At 40.5% G+C, this 19268-nt stretch overlaps 1 protein-coding gene across 7 annotated transcripts in view; it reads right to left on the minus strand.

Annotated features, from left to right (window-relative positions):
• Nucleotides 1-19268, minus strand: part of dennd2b (DENN domain containing 2B) — a 527103-nt gene that overhangs the window by 124480 nt on the left and 383355 nt on the right. For all 7 annotated transcript variants that reach the window (XM_072272571.1, XM_072272574.1, XM_072272573.1 and 4 more), the window contains 4 exons: nucleotides 14910-15125; nucleotides 5708-5804; nucleotides 3367-3411; nucleotides 2971-3155 (listed from right to left, as the gene is read on the minus strand). In XM_072272571.1, the coding sequence (XP_072128672.1) occupies nucleotides 2971-3155; nucleotides 3367-3411; nucleotides 5708-5804; nucleotides 14910-15125 (543 nt within the window). The remainder of the gene's footprint in view (nucleotides 1-2970; nucleotides 3156-3366; nucleotides 3412-5707; nucleotides 5805-14909; nucleotides 15126-19268) is intronic.

Raw genomic sequence — 19268 nt, forward strand, 5'->3', positions numbered from 1 at the left:
AGTGTTTCTGTGCGAGGGAGAGGGTGGGTTTTTTTTTGGACGTTTGCGAGTTGTGTTTCTTTTTTGTGCTGGGAGAGAGTTGATGTCTTTTCTTTCAACAAATACCATGGTTTATCTGTATTTTGTGGCTATGTAGAGAACAGGATATCAGAGTTGTATTGTACATGCATACTTTGACAATAAAATGAACTTCTGACCCTTTAATACAGCTTAAGTGATCATTTATAAATTACTAATGGAACAACACTGGATAGTCACAACTAACAATGAAACATTGTTATATTGTAACAATATCTACAAATACATAAATTCATTTTTTTGTGAAAAAATATTAACTGCCATAGTCATGGAACTACCCACTGAATGAGTAAATCATTGATGAGTGTAACAAATAAAATTGTTTTAATTTTAAGAATGATCTTCAAAGTTGCTGTTTAAGTCTGGAAAACAAAAAAACTGATTTCTTGAGTACCAAAATTAAACCGCAGATGCTAGAAATAAAAATACAAAATGCTGAAAACATTCAGCAGGTCAGGCAGCATCTGTGGAGAGAGAGAGAGACAGAATTCATGTTTCAGGCTGATGATTCCTCATCAGAACAATATTGATATCTTTCCTGGTATGCAATGTAATAAAAATATTTTTTAAAAAATTAGTAGTGGCATATTTGAAAATCCTTTGGCAGTCTGCCATTGGAAGATCTGTAGATATTTTGTAACAATGGAGCTTGTTTGCTTCTTTTCCTCAAAATGTGACAAGATTCACTGCTCCCTCATTTTATACCTTTTTAGGAGCCCACTTAATCTCAAAAATACTGCACACAGATTCAAGGCTTAGATGTCGTAGAAAGGAGGAACTGCTCCCATTGGTGGCACATTAGCCATTGTATATTTAAAGCAATTATCAAAATGATCAGAGAGCAGAGGGGAGATTTTATTTGTGTAAGTTTTAATGATCTGTCCTGCCTGACATTCCGGTGCAAACAGGCTCAATAGTAAATTCCAGAGAGGAATTAAACACATACTTGAAAAGTTAAAAAAAATTGCACAGCTATGAAAAAGAGAGGGAAGTTGAACTAACTTGGACAACTTAATGAACCATTGGAAAGACTGGTTGGTGCTTCAATGCATGTGATTGAAGCATGCTAGTGGAAAATTATATTCACACCTTAATCTCCAGTTGTCTGTCTATATGCCAGGTACATTACCTAAGTCATCAACCTGAAAAAAAAGTCTGAATATCACCAATGAGAAATTCAGTTAAAATGGGCTGATTCTGCATGTGCCTTTTGTGCATAAAAATCCTCAGGATTTTATTTTTTGTTGCTGTGGGTTCCAGGAAAAGAAAAGTATTCCGTATTAGAAGTCAAATTTGAGCTTGTCATTCCAGCTCACAGTTGCCAGCTGGCTCCACATAACAGCCAGTCAATTTCCTGTGTTCCATAACTGGCAGCCCACAGAAGTCCACCTGTAGCTCACTCAGCTTATTCAGAATGCCTGGCTTTCAGACTGGCATGGACCATAATGGTTCAAAATATAATAGAAAGGTAGCTCTGAATCTGCTCAATTTCCTCTCCAAAATCCTTGCTCTAAAGCATGCTGGAAGTTAAATATTGTTATCACAATGGTACACAGATGAACCAAATGATAAAACTATTACCAAACACATTGTACTATCTAAGATATCCAAGTTAAGCTTAACCAGTTTTCATGGATTTCTTCATTATTAGGCTCTTATATCTGTCTGTCACTCTGTTCTTGCTGCTACCATCAGTCAGATGGTAAAGAAGCCTGAAGTCTCAACAGCAGCTAATTCAACTATTCAATTCATGAACCAACTAGCAAAAAAGCACTAATCACTGCAGTTTAGCAACACTATAACTTTGATCACCTTGCACTGAAATGGATTTCTTTTCTTCTAATTGTGTTCCTTCTTGTAAAAAAATTGTGTTTATTGAATGTTTTTCTTGTGAAAGCTGCTAACATGATGGCATAAATGTGGCACAAATTTTGTGAGCACTTTTGTAGGCTTTTTTGCCTTGCACTTTTCATCGGTAAATATACTGACACTACATTTTTGGGAAGAACCATTTTAATATTGTACTTGGACAGATACTTGCTTACTCAAAGTAACTAACTGTTGCATAATTTTCAAATGGATTCCTATTTGGCAGATTACGTGCAGTTATTTGCAAGTGAAATGTTTTACTAGTACACCTTAACAATGAATACAGCCATTTCCTTTTCCAGAACCACTCATACTTTCCACACACACAAAATTACTTTTAACCACATTGTGAGAAACACTTTTGGAAAACCTCAAGCTCAGGAAGATAAATTGGTCTGCTGAAGAATTAGAGCCAAATGTTAAATTAATAGCTACAGTCTGCTAATGAAAACAAGCTGCTAATATGAAGGATTCAGACTTTCAGAACTTTAATAATTGTTTTATATTTTACAGTTAGACATTTTACCTGCTATTTTTCCTAAGGACTGTTCTTGGATTAGATTCGCTATCTCTGCCAGCTTCCTTAATTGTCCAGTTTCCTAGTTTTTTTTTTCAAACTTGTCTTTTATTTTCCTTTGTTGCTCTGGTTTACTCACTGAGCAAATTTTGGGTTGTAGTTCAGACAGAAATTTAAGATGTGGGAATAGCAGCTACAATCTAAACAGTTTTGGATATGCTCAGGAAAAAGCCAACAAACTGACACAATCCTGAGAATATGAAACTTATTATTGTAAGTTTCATTTTCTTGGTGAATTTGATATTAAGGTCATAAATTTTAAACAAAAATCTTAAGAGGAAATTAAATATTAGCACGAGGCTTGAAACTAAAATTATTACCCTAAGCATAGTGAATTTAGGTAATTGTGTGGGTTCTCATTTTCGAATAGTTTAGAGACTGATCTTTCCAATCTGTGTAAAACATATAAAATAAATCACTGGGTTCTTCTACACTTTAGCAATTACCTTTGGAAATTGATAGGATACTTCAGGAATGTAAGTATTCTTCGAAGGTTTCTTCTTTAATGAAATCACCACAAAATATTCAAAGAGTTCCCGCTCTTGCCATTCGATGAGTTCCCGTTCTAACGTGCGGTAACTGGGGGCTTTCTTTAGCACTGACTGAATGTGGACCAAACGTTGAGTGTGCGCTGCAAAACAAAATTAAATCTGAAAAAGAATTCATAGTTTTTTTTCCCCTGCAGGCAAAGAAAATGGAATGCACAAGTTGTCACAGGGATTAATCTGTGGTTCATGGAGTTTAAGATTTGTCTTTTGCTGATCTGCTCAGCAGGAAAGGCTGTATTGCACAGATACTAAGTAAGCCCCATGCACTGTCCCCAAGGCATTGTGACCTCTTACCTTTAAATCGGTCATCTGAGTCACTCTCACTCTCACTGTTCTCATCTGTGAAAGAGATAAAGAAGCTGAGTGAAGATTCCAGCAAGCCAAAACAAAAATTGGTTCAGAAAAAAAACAGATCTTAGACTAAACAATTACTAGTCTTGTAGCAGCTGTAAAAATTCGGGCTTTAAAAAACATGTTGACAGTGGATTTTTTTTTCCATCTTAATGAAATGGCGTGTAAAGCAGTAGGTTAGACTGCACTTCTCATGCACAATAATTAGCAATTTAAAAAAACACACAAGAAATTAATTGGAAGCATGCCGAAGAACATAAACTTTTGGTGTATAAGTATCCCTCATGAAGATGCCTTAATCAAGTGACAAACCACTTCATGGTTGAAATGACACAAACAATGTGCCAATGATTGTCGCACTTGCTGGCATCATAATTTACTCTCATCCATGCCAGTGTCAGTGATCTGGAGAAGATGTGGGCATTTCTATAGGACAAGGTATCACTTGGAAATCAAGCCTGAAGCCATAAATGCTGTCAGTGATACAACATCAATGCCACTTCGACTCCTGGGGTCTGGCTCCCATTTTAGGCACAGGTGGTATTGGTGCTACCACTGCAAATCTCCAGTGACTCAGATCCCATTCTCACTTTAGGTGCTGTCAGTGTGGAATCTGAACATTCTCCAAGTGGAGGTTTCTTCTCCCCATCCCAGAGATCTGCCAGGAGGTTACTTGGCTATTGCAGATTACCCCTAGAGTGAGTGGGTGACAGGAGAATCAGAGAAGTAGAGTACAGGGAAGCCAGTGGGGGAAGCTCAGGACTGATGGGATTCTGTTGACAGCCAGCACAGACTTGATGGGCTAAATAGCTCTTTTCTATGTCATAAGAAAGCCACATAGATTAAATAGACTAAAAGTATTTTGAATAACTTTTACATTTTCAAGAACAACTGCCATAGGAGTGTCGTAGTTAGCGCGACACTATTACAACTAGAAGTTCGGAGTTCAATTCCGACACCATCTGTAACAAGTCTGTGCATCCTCCCCGTGGAATGCATTGGTTTTCTCCGGGTGCTCTGGTTTCCTCCCACAGTCCAAAAACGTATTGGTTACTTGGGTCATTGTAAATTGTCCTGTGGTTAGATGAGGGTTAAATTGGGGATGCTGGCTGGCTCAGCTCAAAGGGGCTACTCCGTGCTGTATCTCAATAAATAAATACATTTAATAACTCTAGATCCTTATGAGCAGTGACAAATTTGGAACCATGAAAATAATTGGCATCTGTGAAATGATTTGCGAAGCAATTCTCATTTAATGATGATACCTCTCTTTAGTTCCCCTCAGCCTTTTCATTATCAAAGAGAAAAGCTAGGACTTTTGCCTCTCTGGAGCAACAGAGGATGAGAGGCAAATAGTGGTGTATAAAATTATGAGAAGCATAGAGTGACCAGTCAAATCCTTTTTCCCCAGGGCTGCAATGGGCAAAGCCAGATGACACGAGTCAGGGGAAGTTTAGGGGAAATGTCAGACGAAAGTCTTTTTTCAATACAGACAGATATGGGTGCCTGAAACATACTGCCAGAGGTAGTGGTACAGGCTGATATAATAGGAATATTGAAGAGATTCTTCAATAGGCACATGGATGTAAGCAAAGGTGAAACATTATGGGCTGTGTAGGAGGGAAGGGTTAGATTGTTCGTGGAGTATGTTTAAATAGGTATGCTCAACATTGAGGGCTGAAAGGCTGGTACTGTGCTGTACTGTTCTGTGTTTTACAAATAATTTTTCTTTCTTGTTGCTTCTAGACTATATCGCAGTTAGTGCCATGAATAATAAGCTTCGATAAGTTTTGCACTTGACTTTTGAGGAGGTAGCACATTTGAATGATTTCAAATTGAGTTAGATGTGCAGATGAAAGTTTAATTCCGAAACATCTGTCTGTGATGAGCTCTGTTCCACCGAGCTGTCATGTCTACACATTTGAGTGACAAATGGATTGTTATTCTGTATTTGGGTTTATTCCCACTGGAATTATAATGCCAAGATCTGTGAGTGATGGGAAATATGGAACAAGATAAATAGACAATCTGTGCTTCATTACTGACTAATCACTTTAATTATGCAGAATGTCTGCTACACAGATTGAAAGATAGCAGCAGACAATCTGAGAGAGGGAACTTGCGATTAGTTTCCAAGAAAAATTTACCAGGTTTTTTACCAGGTTCTGCTGCCAAGCCGTGGTTGACTTCCCCAACATTCATGACTCTTATTTTTGTTGAAAGAGAGGGACATTTTTAATTTGATCAGTTCAAGCAAATTGTTAATAATAGCTCATCCTCTTACCTCGCAGAGATGCATTCTCAAAGTTTGACAGAGACAATTTCTTCAGCCTTTTCTTCCCTCTCTTTGCACTATAGATGCCATTAATTTTCTGAACAAGCTATGAAAGTTTAAAAAAAGTAAAAGTATTTATTATTAATATCTACTCATTTTCCATTTTGCTATTTCATTAACACAAATTAACCCTCAAGTTACATATTATTTATAAGCTATATTTATTATTTTTATCAATAAAGCAATATTTTCTTGTATTTTACTAAATACAAGACCATAAAATGCCAATCACAAGTGCTAATACTGAAAAACAAATTATTAGAAGTTTATCAACTGAAAGGTATTATTAATTAAATCGCTGCTTTGTATTCACTTTGAATAATTGGATTTACTGTTCCTTTTTCTACATAATAAGGCTTCTGAAGTTGATGTTTATGTTTTGCTTGAACATAGAAAAACAAAAATAATCCCAGCACAAAAGGAATGCTGGCTTTTTGCACGAGGATGCAATTCAATTTCTTTTCCTGGCCCTTTCCCATAACACTGTAGAATTCTGGTCTTGACTGGTTTTGGTATTGGTTTATGATCGTCACATGCACTGAAATACAGAGAAAAGCTTCTGTTTGTGTGCCATCCGGACAGACCAGTCCATATTTAAGTACATCAAGGCAATAAAAAGGAAAACAGAATCTTAAAACTTCTCACCTGCTTATTACTTCCCCCTGGGTCCCCTCCCTTCGCTTTCTCCTATTGTCCATCTCCTCTCCTATCAGATTCCTTCTTCTCCAGCTCTTTACCTTTCCCGCCCACGAGGCTTCACTTATCACCTTCCAGCAAGCCTCTTCCCCTCCTCCCAACTTTTAATTCAGGCATCTCTCCCCTTCCGTCTCAGTCCTGAAGGGTCTTGGCCTGAAACGTCAACTGCTTATTCTTTTCCATAGATGCTGCCTGACCAGTTGAGTTCCTGCAGCATTTTGTGTGTGTTGCAAAATAAAGTGTTACAATTACAGTAAAAGTCCAGTGCAGGGTTTCATCTGTTTCATTTTTGAAATGGACAATTCAATCTGCTTCCATTAGTCAGACAATGAATTCTAAATCATAAATACCAACTGTATAACAACCCCAGCTATTAAAACTTTGACCTTTGTTTCATGGTCACTTCAAGTTCAAGTTTATTGTCATCTGACTGTACATATATACAACCTCTGGACCATGGTACATCCATAATACATTTATCAAACACAGCACATAAAATGAAATATTACCACAAATAAATTGATAAATATAGTTCAAAATGCACATCAAGTGCACAACACTGGAAGACAGTAAACAGCTCACTGCCCTAGTGACGAGACCTTGGTAGTGGCAGGGCATTCAGAGTTCCACAGGCTGGGGGAGAAAGCTGTTGCCTGGTCTGACAGTCCTAGTCCTGATGCTCATTTACCTCCTTCCTGACACTAGTGGATGAAAGAGATTGCGGGAGGGGTGGTAGGGATACGCAATGATGCTTCAGGCCCTTTGTATACAATGCTCATGGAGCTTGGAAAGTCGCTGCCAGCTCAGACTGACTGGGTTTTTTTCTGTCTAGAAGTCCAATATTCAGTTACAGAGAGGGGTATTGAGTCCAACAGAGAGCAGTTTACCCACCAGCCTCTGAGGAATGATTGTGTTAAATGCTGAACTGAAGTCAATGAACAATACCCTGGCATATGAGGCATTGTTTTCTAGGTGGGTCAGGAGGAAGAGGAGGGCTGAGGCTATGGCATCACCAGTGGGCTGGTTTGAGACATGGGCAAACCAGAAAGGGTCCGATGTAGCTGGAAGGGGGAATTTTATACAATCCATTACCAGCCACTCAAAGCACCTCATGATTGCTGAGGTTAGTGCCACTCAGCAGTTACCATTGCGCTCTGGGACACCAGAATGATGATGGCTGACTTGGAGCCTGCAGGAGTAGTAGGTGGGCTGTTGTTTAAATCTCCGTTAAGACCTCCATTAGTTGAGCTGCACAACCCCTCAGCACTTGACCAGGTATGCTGTCCGGCCCTATAGCTTGCCGTGAATTTACACTGGCTAGGATCCTCCTCACCTAGGCTGCAGCCTGTTACTCAGGGGGAGGGGACTTTCCTCCATGTCACATCATTCATTGTGACAAATCATGCATAGAGGGCACTCAGCCTATCAGGAAGGGAGGCATCATCGTCCTTGATCTGCGGGTCAGAACTGTAATCTGTTATGGTTTGTACACCTTGCCACATGCGCCACGTGTCCCAGATGTCAGAAAGGGGCCTGTGATTTTTCTATGAGTACTATGGATCTCTTGCTGACCTTAGAGTTGTCTTGTCCCCGATCTGAAGGCTGCGTCCCAATCCCATTCAACAAAGGGTACAGTTTTGCCTAGAAATCCATCTTCACTCAGTCTCATTAAACTATATTTTTGACCAGCACATTGTACTCTACCTGTGAAGGTCATCCCAATTAATTTAATAGAAAAAATTTCAAAAGCTAGCATAAAATGCTACCAGGCAGAATTGGATTTCTGGCTGTTGTTCTTCTCCAATCTGTCCGGCCCTTACATGCTCAGCACAACTTCAAATTGTATTCACATTTTTATAGAATTTGAGGGGATGTGCCAGCATTTTGATTGCACTGCAGAGCTATAGGTTCTGTGACACAAGAATTCCACTCTTAGCTGCCTGAGGAAAAATAAAATCAACTGCCAGACAGCAAATGTGTTGGGAACGTTGCAAAATCATCGACTAAAAAAGCTGGCAAAGGGGCTGAATTTCTTTCCCAGGTCTGGTGAGAGCGGAATGAAGGGAACGCACTATGGAGGTGCCTTTTAACATGAGGCAGAAAGGAAATCCGGAACTCTGAACCCCGCAGGATGCTGCTGAAATTCAATCAAATGAAAATTTTAGGAGCAGGATGGATTAGTCTCGTTAGAACATAGAACAGTACAGCACAGTTCAGGCCCTTCAGCCCACAATGTTGTGCCAACCCTTAAACCCTGCCTCCCATATGACCCCCCACCTTAAATTCCTCCATATACCTGTCTAGTAGTCGGAGAAGGTAGTAAGAGATATAGAATCTATGCAGGTGAGTGGAAATAAGGTGCAAGTCATTTAAGTACCAGATGGTAGAACAGACTTGATGGAATTATATTTATTTTCTTTCCCTTCTCCTATTGATTCAGTTTTCAGTCAGGCTTATAAACGGGCACCCAACAAGCCCATGAGAAACAGCAGAGAGCAGTGGATAAAAAAGCATATAAAACCCTATCTGCAATCTAACGGAGAAATGTTTGGAAGTATAAAACACCTTCTCTTTATGTTTGATTGTATGGGGATATTACTTGTAGATTGAAAGTGACCTCTGCTGACACTACCTGATCATTTCATTCACTGCTACCCCCTCCTGCTGTACAAATTCTTACTCCCCTTACAGGCCTTGCTGGCCCATCTTCTGCCACACCACACTGACAAGCTGCAGCACAGAAGCCGGTTAGAACAAATGCTCATGGAATCCTTTGACATTCTTCATCAGGACACCAGTAACATCATGCCCAGGCTCAACCTGATCTGAAATTCTGCCTCAACAGTCCAACTTATTGTTCTGCTTGTCTTACTTGTTCCTGTTCCTTAAAATATTCCATACAGTGAAGGTTAGAGATTTCTCAGTGCTTGGTCTAACAGCAAGTCAGATCCCATCTAGCACTTCGTACTATTTTTCCAGAAAGAAGGGGAGAATTTATAGTGAGTTTGGCAAGGGAGAATTTGCCTCTATATTAGATATTTGGAGATCTTTTGCTCCGGGCAAAAATCCTTGAAATTAGGCTGAGGAATAACACAGCTGTAACTGGAAAATTTAGCCTATGATCTCCCCATGAATCTGGAACAACTGCACAGACTTTCTGCACCTCTATCCTGCCAGGTGCCCCTCTCCTGGCAAGAAGGTGGTGAGGTGGCTTCAATCTCCTTTAATTATAACCATGGGGTTCAAAAAACCAGCACACAGGACATGAACAGGAGGTGATAAGGCACATTCCTCATTTTCATTCCAACCTTTACTGATTCAGGCTTTGTAATTGATCATGGGATCATAGACCCATATGATTTCTATGATTCAACATGCCATCAAGTCCACACTAGCCAAGAAACAGTAATCTTGGATAAAGTTGCCACTAAAACACAGCTTGCTAATTTTTAAACCATCAGCCAGTTTGGATCCAATTTACTATTTTCCTTTTCAGTCCAGTTTGTATACAAGACTTTGCCAAATTTCTGTGGATTACATTAAAAGTGTCGCCCCTTTTAACCCTCCTTCTTACCTCACCAAAACATTCATTTTAGTTGAACTGGAACGACTTTCTCTGTCCTCAAAAACCCCAGGATCCATTTAATCTGGGACTGAGTCTGAAATTATTTACTTTCAAAGATGCTAAATCCTTTAATATTTCCTTTCTGAAAATGGTTATTTAATAGTTCATATTCCTCTGCAGTGCAGCCTGTAGTGAAAATAGACACATTCAGTATTCAGTATGAAACAACCCCTTGTCCACTGCCTCCATATTGAGTTTATCTTGTTGGTTTCTAATAGGGTCAAATCTATTCGTGGTTATACTACTCTTTTCTGAACATCTTGACATTTTCATTGATTTCACTTGCCAATGTTTTTTAAAGATCCTTCCTTCTTTTACATTTTATTCTTGTACTTAATATCCTCCTCTAGTCTTTCGAAATAAGCTGCAGAGTTGTAAGCTTAGTCAGCTCCACTGTGGGTACTAGCCTCCATAGTATCCAGGACATCTTCAAGGAGTGATCCCTCAAAAAGGTGGCATTCATCATTAAGGACATCATTCAGGATATGCCCTGTTCTCACTGCTACCATCAGGGAGGAGGTACAGGAGCCTGAAGGCACACACTCAATGATTCCAGAATAACTTCTTCCCCTCTGCCATCTGATTTCTGAATGGACATTGAACCCACGAACACTACCCCTTAACACATTTAATTCCATGTCCCACTCCCATTCTGATATGTCTATCCATGGCCTCCTCTACTGTAAAGATGAAGCCACACTCAGGTTGGAGGAACAACACCTTATATTCCATCTGGGTAGCCTCCAACCTGATGGCATGAACATTGACTTCTCAAACTTCCACTAATGCCCCACCTCCCCCTCGTACCCCATCCGTTATTTATTTATATACACACATTCTTTTTCTCTCTCTTCTTTATCTCCCTCTGTCCCTCTCACTATACTCCTTGCCCATCCTTTGGGCTTCCCCCCTCCCCCTTTTCTTTCTCCCTAGGCCTCCTGTCCCATGATCCTCTCACATCCCTTTTGCCAATCACCTGTCCAGATCTTGGCTCCATCCCTCCCCCTCCTGTCTTCTCCTATCATTTCGGATCTCCCCATCCCCCTCCCACTTTCAAATCTCTTACCAGCTCTTCTTTCAGTTAGTCCTGACGAAGGGTCTCAGCCCAAAACGTCGACTGTACCTCTTCCTATAGATGCTGCCTGGCCTGCTGCATTCACCAGCAACTTTGATGTGTGTTGCTTGAATTTCCAGCATCTGCAGATTTCCTCGTGTTAACACTACCCCACTACTTCTTTAATTTTTAAATTTGCACTACTTATTTAACTTAACTATATATATTAAAAACTATATAACTGTTGACGTGTGGCCAAGTGGTTAAGGCATTTGTCTAGTGATTTGAAGGTCGCTAGTTCGAGCCTTGGCTGAGGCAGCATGTGTGTCCTTCAGCAAGACACTTAACCACACATTGCCCTGCGACGACACCAAGCTGTATGGGTCCTAGTGTCCTTCCCTTGGACAACATTGGTGGCATGGAGAGGGGAGATTTGCAGCATGGGCAACTGCTGGTCTTCCATACAACCTTGTCCAGGCCTGCGCCCTGGAAACTTTTCAAGGCGCAAATCCATGGTCTCATGAGACTAACGGATGCCAATAAATAAATAAATAAACAAACAAGCAAGTATACATACACACAAACATATAAGCATGTAACAATAACAGCACGGAAACAGGCCATCTCGGCCCTTCTAGTCCGTGCCGAACTCTTATTCTCACCTAGTCCCACCGACCTGCACTCAGCCCATAACCATCCATTCCTTTCCTGTCCATATATCTATCCAATTTAACTTTAAATGTCACCATTGAACCTGCCTCAACCTCTTCTGCTGGAAGCTCGTTCCACACAGCTACCACTCTCTGAGTAAAGAAGTTCCCCCTCATGTTACCCTTAAACTTTTGCCCTTTAACTCTCAACTCGTGTCCTCTTATTTGAATCTTCCCCACTCTCAATGAAAAAAGCCTATCCATGTCAACTCTATCTATTCCCCTCATAATTTTAAATACCTTTATCAAGTCTCCCCTCAACCTTCAACGCTCCAAAGAATAAAACCTAACTTGTTCAACCTTTCTCTGTAACTTAGGAGATGAAACCCAGGCAACATTCCAGGTAAAACGATAACAGAATGCATAATAAAGTATAAAAGCTGCAGAGAAAGTGCAGACAGACAATAAGGTGCAAGGTTATAATTAGGTACGAGGTCAACAGTTAACCTTATTGTACTGGGAAATAGTGTTTCCCGTATGGTAAAGTGCTTGATTATGCTTTACCGAGGAAGTGAGAAGTGCACACAGTTGACAGTGGGCAGGCTGGTTTCTATGATATGTTCAGCTATGATCTCAAATGTCTACAGTTTCTTCTGGTCTCAGCCAGAGTAGTTACCCTACCAAGCTGTAATGCTTCTATGGTGCACTGACAAAATTTCATAAGGGTTGATGGGGACATGACATATTTCCTTAGCCTCCTAAGATAAGACATGTTTTGGCGAGTTTTCTTGGTCTGGCATCTATGTGATTGGACCACAGCAGGTTGTTGATGATGTTAACTCCTAGGAACCTGAAGCTCTCAATCCTCTCCCCACAGTACCATTGAAGCAGATAGGAGCATGTGCACTATCCCTCCTCTTTAAGTCCATGACCAACTCTTTTGCTTTGCTGTCATTGAGGGAAAGACTATTATTATGACATGATGTAGCTAAGCCCTCGATCTCCTTGTACTCTGACACATCATTATCTGCGGTTGTTTCATCTCCAAACTTGTAGATGGAGCAAAATCTGAGCAGGCAATTATGAATGCAGGTATTTCCTTTTTTGCCTCCCTCCCCTCCTTTTTAAACAGAGGTGTAAATGATAAATTGTGTCATTATAAATACAAGAATTTCAAAAAGTGCACATCTTAAAGACCCTAGCACAGAGTATCGCAGATATCCATAGAATCATAAAAAGGACTTTTGCCCATTATGTCTATGCTGACCATTTCTATCAATCTATCTACACTAACCCCATTTATAAGCTCTTGATCCATTGCCTTCTCTGTCTTAGTGATTCCAATGCTTCTTAAAAGATTGTAAGAGCACCTTCTTCTACCAGCTTCTTAGCAGCACATTCCAGATCGCAACCACCTACTAGGTGGGGGGAAAATTTCCTCAGATTCCCTGTAAATATCATACTCCTTTATTTAAACTTACAAGTTCTGCCATGGGAAAAAGCTAACTATATAATTTTTTTTGTCTTTCATAGTTTTGTATTCCTCCATCAGGTCTATCCTTACCCTCCTCTACTCCAATGCAAACAAACTATCCAATTTCTCATCTTAACTGAAACCACCTATCGCTAGAAACATCCTGGTGAACTTACACCCATCCTAGTGCAATCATTCTGATCCTATAATACAGGACTGAAACACCATAATATTCCAACTTTGACAACAGCAACAGACACAAAATGCTGGAGGAACTCAGCAGGTCAGTCTGCATCTATGAGAGGAATAAACAGTTAATGTTTCAGGCCGAGATCCTTCCTCAGCACTGGAAAGGGGGAGAAAAAGGTCATTTCTGTTTATTCCACTCCAATACTTTATAAAGTTTTACGAAGATCCCTGTGCTCTTATATTCTACAGTGGTGCTAGAAAGTTTGTGTATGTATACATACTGTAATTCACTTTTTCTCTATTATGTACTGTTGCCACAATGACAACACATTTCAAGACATATGTTGGTGATATTAAACATGATTATGATTCTGATTCTGCAATATTGAACTCTCAGTATCTGCAATGCTTTCCCTTTTCTGCCATCCCAGTTTGGCATCAAGGACACATCTATTGATTTCACAGGAGTAACTATAATTGAAAGAATGCAATGTAGGGTAACTGTTCAGGAAGGAAGCTCAAACCATATCTCTTCATTCAGGAGGTTATGGGATGACCTGGTAAAAGTCTATAAAATTATGAGAAGCACGAATAAGTAGATAGTCAGAGCTTTACCCAGAGTGGAAATCTCAAACACTAGAAGACATGGGTTTAAAGTGAGTGGAGGAAAGTTTAAACAAATTTGTGAGGCAAGTATTTTTTTTAACTAGAGGGTGGAGAAAGGTGTCTGAAAACATGCTAACAGGGGAGATAGTAGAAGCAGGTATGCTAGCAAAGATCAAAAGGCATTCAGACTGCCACATGAACAAGCAGACAATAGAGGGATATGGGCTTCGTGCAGCCAGCTGGGATTAGTTTAAATTGGCATCACGGTTGACACAGATGTGTGGGCGGAAAGACCCATTCCTGTGCTGTTCTTTACTGTGTTCTAATGTCTCCTACTCCTCTGAAACTGATTTAATAACATTTGACTCTTTCCAGTCCACCTTAACTTCCACTTCCTTTATCACTCACTCCCAAGAAAAAGATCCTCAAACGTTTCAGAATGTACATTGATTCATTACTAACTTCAAGAGCACATGCAGGTCAACACTCAGAGAGCCTTTTTGACCCTTCTTGCAGCAAACACATTCGTGACCTGCATTTGAACTCCAAATTTCTTCTTTCAGCTTGCAGTTAACACTTTACCTAACACAGCAATGGAGCAGTGAGCCAGGGCCCAGAGAAAAGCATCAGCCAGAATTATCCACACTTAATTACTTAGGAAGCCAAGTGAATTATTTGCCATCAGGTCTTTTGTAATGAGTTTCCTTCAATGCAATCTACAGAATGTGTGCTGAAACTCAGATATGATCACCAAGTTTGTTTTTAGTCATATGCACATACGTACCTGCATACTAATCACCAGCAGTGATAGTTTTTCCAACACATTATCAAAAAAAAAACAATTGGAGGTTTCTTACCTTAGGGATCCTCCTGGATCGGCGTGTAGACAGCAGCTCACTGGTGGTGCTTATGCTGTCGTCGTTGAGGCTGGTTGGGGAAGCGGGTACACTAAGGTGGGACAGAAGCAGCACATCATCATGGCTGTGTCTTTTGGACAGGCGTGGTAGTCTAAGGGTCCTCCTGTCTATGGTACTACTCAGACGCAATGACAGACTGCTGGGTTTCGGAGGCAGCTTTAGAAGATAAGTCAGTCACCAGGTTAACTTAACATACTACAGTGCAGAGTATACAATCTATGTATCATTTCATGTTTTGTACTGCACAAGCCCTTGAGCCAGAATTTCCCCTCAAACATTCAGTACCTTTTGTTTCAAATTACCAATCAAATTATGCATGATGATCAACACTGCGACAATGTGTATTTTTAAGTTAATTAACTGCAGAGTTGAAAGTATGCTCACTGTAAATAAAAAAACAGTAAATTATATTTACACAGAAACAACAAATGCGGGAAAATATGGTAGGCTGAAAAGAAAACTAAAGCTACCGAGAAAAAAATCTAACTTAACATGCCGATTCTTTAGCTATGAATAATTTGTGGTTTAGTCCTCCTGCCTTATATTTTCTTATCTCACTCTCATGTGCAAAGTTCTTTATTAACAGTAATGGTGTAGCTCCACACACAACAAAAAGAAAGGTTTTTGTCACTATCTTAGCACATCTGATTTTATTTATTTAGCAGTTGCTGTATAAAACAATAATTGGAGAAACACAATTCATTATTGACCAATCAACAATTTTAATAGGGGCCACTTTATTTCCCCGTATGGAAATGAAATGCTGGGCTCCAGATGTGCAAGATACTTTCTGAAATGTGCTGGTAGGTCCTCTATCTCATGGCTCATGTCCACATTTTTTGTTGAAATAATACAGTGTGCATTTGAAGTGCATCCAAATTAGTCGGCATCTGTACAGCACATAGAGTACATGGACTCTGCCGAAGAATGTGTGTTCTCAGAACTGATCTCCAAGAGCAATGAATGTATTGGCCTACTATAAAATTCTTTGTGATTTATGGGTATTTTCTTCTTTTTGTCTTAAATAGTATATTGTTTTACAATTCACATTTTCCATCTAGGACTTATATCCATAGGGAAGTAAATTGTCCACAGGGAAAGTTATGAAGAAACCCCTTACAGTAAAAGTGAACAACATTCCTGTCCTTCTCTGTCCAAAACAGTGGCTTGCAAGATTCAAAGCTTGGTAATACCTTCCTCAGTAATTTGCAAGCTATTCCATCTTCCTAGCAGCAAGAAGTTTGTTCGATGCTTACTAAAATGAACAGCTTTGGTATATTTACTGGCAGGAAAATTACAATGGTAAGAGTTCACCAGAACCTATATCATAATGTACAGCACCAGCTCTATAATGAAAGTACAAAAACAGCAAAAAGTCTGTCTTTTTTAAAAAGTTACATACATAAAATATATGATGTTGTCACAAGAACTCTTCCAGTGTGTACATAAGTAAGAGCAATGTCACAAATCTGTACCATCCGAGAGTTTCGCCCACACTACCAGGTGTTTATGGAGCTAAAAATTCATTCCCTCATTAAAAGCCTGCACTCTGCTGAGCAGGAGACCCAGGCTGCTGAGTCTTAGCACTGTGGGTGTGTGATATTCGTACACCCGTGAGCTTCAGAGGTATAATTGCAACCTTTCTCTCACTAGTATCCATGGAAATTCTCCAAGATTCCCATGCACCTGGTGAAAAGGATCCACAAAAACTGACATCATACTTGGCGTATCTTGAAAGGGGGAGGAGAACGCAGAGTCCAAGCATTGCTGGAAATCAATATGCTGGCATAAGCTAACATTCTACTTCACGGATTCAGACTTAGAAGTTTTAGATGGAGAAGTGGACAATGAAAGGAAGGTTCTTCAAACTATGGATTCTGGGATGCCATAAAGGACAGAAATGTCCTCCCCACTCACTCTACACATTCTGGCTAGTGACATTAATGTTCAAGATGATGCCACAAGAACTTAGCCCCATTGCTGCAAGAGGTTTAATAATTTTCTATCTGCATTGAATGTCAATGGAAAGAGTAACAGCTATGATTTGTCTATTTATGTATTGTTGTACTTAAATAAAAAAAATTAATGGCAAGTTTACTTACACAACACAATATACCCACTAACACAGAGACACAAGAGCCAGCCGATGTTAGAATTTGGAGCAAACGGCTGGAAGAATCCAGCAGGTCCTGAAACTCACTCCCCCCCCCCCCCCTCAATCTTGCAGGACAGATTTATTTGCAATTGCCAACTGTAGCTACATAGGTGAGGTGGCAAAGTGGGCGGGCAGCCTTCCTTGTGCCACAACTCCCTCCTTTGCATTCACGGTTGCACATGATGCAGGTCAGAATAACTTCAGTTGCTACAGATCCAATGTGCAAAAATGCAATGGAGATTATTAAGGACATTATCTCATTTTCTACCTTGGCTTCACTCTGCCATCTTTTCTGCTTTTTGCCATCTTGATGCTTTACAAAATCCCTTCTGACCTACAGCCTTCATTCAATGTGACCCCATTTTTGATTTTAGACAAAAGATCACGGCAGAGGAGCAATAGAGGAAAAAGGAATATTCCTACTAATGCTCACACTGACCACATCAAATCATAGCACCACATATGGTAAAGAGTAGGGTCTTCACCTGGTGGATCAGCAGGCAAGTGAACAGAACCAAGGCCAGGGTAAAGGTTAGCTTACAAACCAGCTGCCTAGATACAGAGGTCAAGCACCAGTTCTTCCAGGGAGGAACTGGAGGAGCATCATGAAGGCATACAGCACAATGACAGAAACAGAGACCAGATGATGCTTAAACATGATCAGACATGATCAGATTTGAAAAGCACAGGGGAGACCACCTCTAACCTTATACAAAACTACACAGAACCTAAGCCCAATTCGTTCCAGTGAGGAAAGATTTGGACTTAGGTTCCATGTGCTGGATGATTAGCTCATGTCAAATTCACAAATCCAGAACTCCGCAGGTTCTGACGCAAGTCACACTCCCACTTGTAACAATGTCTGGAGGCAATGACCTATTCCTCAAGGCCAGTTAGCTGCCAGCCAACTTCAGATTGTTGCCTCCAATGTTCCCCTCACTGCTGTCCGTTAGCTAGATAGCTCAGACCAGAGCAGTTTGAACTCCAGCAGTAAAGTCCACATCTAAAGCTATCAGTGGTCAACTTTTCTCACATCCACATCCTCTATCACTACAAAGGAGTAATCATCTGCTAGACCAACTACAACCAGATGGGTGATTAGCATCGTGAATCAATAGCAAGATAAGAAAAGCAACATGCAGAAGTGCTCAAGGATGATTAGTTGGAAAACAGTACACTTTGCAGGTAATGTGCAAACGCTGGATGGCAGAGGCGAGTACAGAAGATACTTCCAGGTTAATTTTTGTTCTTCTGTGTTCTCAGGAATGAGTTCAAAGAGGAAAATTGAGAATTTTCCAGTATCTTGAAGGAGTGTATTCATTGAGAAGATGAGCATTTTCCAGTGTATTTAAGAATGAGAGGAATAAAGAACATTTTCAGTATCCTCAGGGGTACACATTGAGGAAAACAGTGCACTCTTCAACATCTAAGAGGCATAATATAGGCAGCTTGTGAAAGGGCATGTAAACACACATAGTTTATTTAAAGTCTGTATAGAAGTCTCAAGGCTCTTCCTTTAGTCAGAGATGCCACCTGAGGTCTACTTGCTAACTGCATAGCTCCAAGGTACCGAATGCCAACAAGATCAGTCTTCTGCATCCAGCCCAGGTTGGTGTGGCTGGGCAGGGATGCAGGGGGCAAGATGCAGATTTTCATTTTGAGGACCTGCCCACCTGCTTGTCACCCCTTTGTGTGTGCTACCCATAAAGCGGTTAGCCGTCGTTCCCCCAAGCCTTTCCCAAAGAGCAGCTGAAACATGCCACTGGATGAAGGAACTACTGGATATCTCAGCCTGTTTCACTGCCACTGCTGCTGTGTGATCCAGAATCTCTGAAGGGGAAGGCCCCGAATTCTCGGCTTTGCCTGTTGCTTGGCGGCCGGGGCCGGGGTCGAAGCGCTCGGCAGAGGATGGTGCTCGAAGTTTTCGGACGGACTCAGAGTCGGCTGTGGTCGGGTGCTTCCAGGATGCTGCATCGGCAAGTTTGCAGCGCTGGAGGTTCATGGCAGGGAGAGCTTTTCTTCCTTCTACCCTCTGCATGAGATCATGGGGCTATCGGGACTTTGAGACTTTTTTTTTTTACCGTGCCCATGGTCTGTTCTTTATCAAATTACGGTATTGCTTTGCACTGTAGTAACTATATGTA

Source organism: Mobula birostris, chromosome 11 (assembly GCF_030028105.1).
Source record: "Mobula birostris isolate sMobBir1 chromosome 11, sMobBir1.hap1, whole genome shotgun sequence".
NCBI lineage: Eukaryota > Metazoa > Chordata > Chondrichthyes > Myliobatiformes > Myliobatidae > Mobula > Mobula birostris.